Source organism: Triticum urartu, chromosome 6 (genome assembly GCF_003073215.2).
Source record: "Triticum urartu cultivar G1812 chromosome 6, Tu2.1, whole genome shotgun sequence".
NCBI classification, from domain to species: domain Eukaryota; kingdom Viridiplantae; phylum Streptophyta; class Magnoliopsida; order Poales; family Poaceae; genus Triticum; species Triticum urartu.
The window spans coordinates 538,397,702-538,400,566 of record NC_053027.1 but is presented as its reverse complement, the minus strand read 5'-3'; the positions used below and the strand labels follow the sequence as shown (position 1 = coordinate 538,400,566).

The 2,865-nt window shown below is 46.1% G+C and overlaps 1 protein-coding gene across 1 annotated transcript; it reads left to right on the top strand.

Annotated features, from left to right (window-relative positions):
• The first annotated feature begins 446 nt into the window (after positions 1-446).
• Positions 447-2,768, top strand: LOC125516940 (amino acid transporter AVT1A-like). The gene is made up of 5 exons (XM_048682195.1): positions 447-756; positions 1,491-1,753; positions 1,843-2,057; positions 2,679-2,702; positions 2,757-2,768. Exons 1-5 carry the CDS (start codon positions 572-574, stop codon positions 2,766-2,768), a joined length of 699 nt encoding a protein of 232 aa, XP_048538152.1. The 5' UTR covers positions 447-571.
• The last annotated feature ends 97 nt before the right edge of the window (positions 2,769-2,865 follow it).

Here is a 2,865-nt window from a genome sequence, read left to right as displayed (position 1 = left end):
CGGAGGGAGTATGTTTTTACTCTTATGAATGATGAATATATGGTATTTCTCCTAAAAAAGAAAGCCAGGCTTAGTCATGCTCATGCACGTGATAGGCAGTACACGTACGTGCGCTATAATAATTCAGGCAAGTCATTATCACGGCCCCACAGGTCAGAGAGAGACGAGACGTGCACCGCGCGCGGCGCCAGCGCCAGCGCACGCATTCCCGAACATGCCCGGTTTCACCGCCACGCAGGCGACAGACAGACAGACAGGACACACCCTCAAATCGACCAACTACCTCCACCCCCACCACTCCTCCCCCCACACGTGGAACCACGGCCCACACACCAGCCACAGCAGCTATAACACGGCCGCGTGCGGTTCCCGTAAGCAAGCGCAGCTCACACCGCCTTGTCGCGGCGCGCGCGAGCACATCATCTCCAACTATTTCATCCCCCGTTCCAACCCCGCCGCTCGCTCGTCCAAATAATTTACCTCCGTCCCCTACTATCTCCGTCTCCTCTGGAAGCGTCGCGTGTGGTCCTACCCAAATCCGCCACGCAACCCGGCATTTGCGCCACTTGTGATGGCGGCGGCGAGGCACCGGAAGGAGGAGGAGGACGAGATGCTGCTGGACGACGGCGACATCGAGGAGAGCCCCCGCGACAGCTTCCGCGACTCCGACGACGACGAGGCGGAGGAGGAGGGGCGGGGCGAGGACGGCGACGGGATCGGCTCCTTCGAGTCGCACCAGTGGCCGCAGAGTTACCGGTACGTGCGCATTCTCTCCCGCTATTCAGTTAGATGGCTGTGTTGATCAGAGTGGATTTGGTTGACTTCGGTGATTGGGAATGGCCGACAGAGCACTAGTTTGTTCTGCATGTGGATTCACTGGATTGGCACTGACGAGTCTGGTTGCACATCTGGGGCTAGCTGTCCATGTTTAATCGATTTTCGGGAGTGGCCTCGAGTTCACTGACACTTGGGGAATGGTCTGATCTGTTCGATCAGATGACCAAGGTTGACTGAAACCACTGACAATGATGAAAAAAGGGGTAGGAAATAGAGTATGTTTTCTCTAGCTTCTCCTAGCATCAGTACGATAATGTTGTAATAATTTATAAAATTTATAGTATTATTAAAGTGCAGCATTCAATGTTTGACACTACCTGTACACCTGGCAGCAGCAGTACTCTACTGTATTACCAGTATGTCATAAGTACGTTTTTGTACTGATTGTACACAAAAAGGAGTAGTATTATTTTGCTTCATCAATGGCTACCGTTTTTGTACTGATTGGTGTAACAGGAAATAAAGCATCATTAGTGGATGCCTTTGCTGGCATATCTCAGTATAGCTGTCCGTACTCAAGAATGCCAGCAGCTTTCCTTCTTGTGTACAGATTGCAGTTTTCCTTTTTGTGCACAAGACTACAGATGACAGCTTTCCTGTTTGTGTACAGCAGATACAGACGGCATGACCATGACATGGTGTTTAATTTGCAGGGAAACAACTGACACCTACACAATTGCTGCGTCTCCCATCTTCGGTTACCTTGGTCCTTCAACCAGCAAATACTCAATCGATGGTGGCCGCAGTGGCCTGGCTTCTGACATCAAGCTGCCTTTCATCTCGGATAAGCTAGAATCTGTCAAGAGCCTGAGGCGACATCTTCTTGGTTCAGTCAGAGACGAGAAGCTCTCATTTCAGTATACTGGAGAGATTTACGTCGGTCAAGGGTGCAGCGTGACACAGACAGTCTTCAATGGTAACTACAAATGTGGAAATGTAGAACAGGGGATGCTCAGTAACTTCCTTCCTAGTTGATCTTGATCAACCTATGTTTCGTTTCTGTAGGTATTAACGTACTCGCTGGTGTTGGCCTTCTTTCCGCTCCGTTCACAATTCATGAAGCTGGATGGGCTGGTCTTGCAGTTCTGTCTGTTTTTGCAATTATTTGCTGTTATACTGGAGTTCTTCTCAAACATTGCTTCGAGAGCAAAGACGGCATTGCAACCTATCCAGACATCGGGGAGGCCGCCTTTGGAAGAATTGGCCGCTTGATCATATCTGTAAGCCCTGCCTTCTGTAGAATATTCTACTGTGTTTGGCTATAAGGTTGTGTCCTCGATGCTATACTCACTTGATTAGTGAAAATGCATACATTTTTCTAGGTCGGGTATTATTCACTTTGTCGTAATAAACAAACTTAAATTATTTGACAAGTTTCACTTGGGAAAAACACAGACATATCTGCTGTGCCCGCTCCTCTTTTGCCATTTTGTTATGTGCTTGGTGTTAGTTTGACAAACTAATCCTTGCTGGCTCACTGCCACATCTGAAAAATTCACAAGCTAGCATAAACCTTTTCCTTGCTAGATCATTGCCGTATCTGAAAATTCACAAGCTATCATAAAAACCTGCTGATTCGATCTAATCTCTAGATCCCTATTCCTATTTTTAAATGATCGCTACCCACTTCAGATTTGTAAGGCAGAAGTTTCAGTCTTACTTTTTTTTAAAGGAGGGAATGCCTCCGGCCTCTGTCTATTTTCACTATTAACTACCCCTACCTCTAGGCTGAGAAGATGCGCATCTAAGTATATAACCCATTTGTCTTACCTTCATGCATAAATTGTTTTTTCTTTGGTAAGCGAAAAAACAGTAACTGATCTTTAATCTCTTTTTTGCAGATTATTTTGTATACTGAATTATATGTAAGTGGCTTATTTCAATGTGACTTGTATTTTCCAAAGTTTTCCATCTAATAGCTTGATTATTGAGCAAATTACTGAACTGTTTTAGAAACTTATCTCATGTATACTTCTTGGGAAAGCAACATTTGTCTCATGCATAGTTTTTTGGATGCAGTCATACTGC

Excerpts from the sequence above, each read along its gene's own strand:
- LOC125516940 (XM_048682195.1), top strand. The coding sequence starts at position 572 with ATGGCGGCGGCGAGGCACCGGAAGGAGGAGGAGGACGAGATGCTGCTG. Across the intron at positions 1,754-1,842 it reads GACACAGACAGTCTTCAATG|GTATTAACGTACTCGCTGGT; the intron begins GTAACTACAAAT and ends TCGTTTCTGTAG. Across the intron at positions 2,058-2,678 it reads TTGGCCGCTTGATCATATCT|ATTATTTTGTATACTGAATT; the intron begins GTAAGCCCTGCC and ends TCTTTTTTGCAG.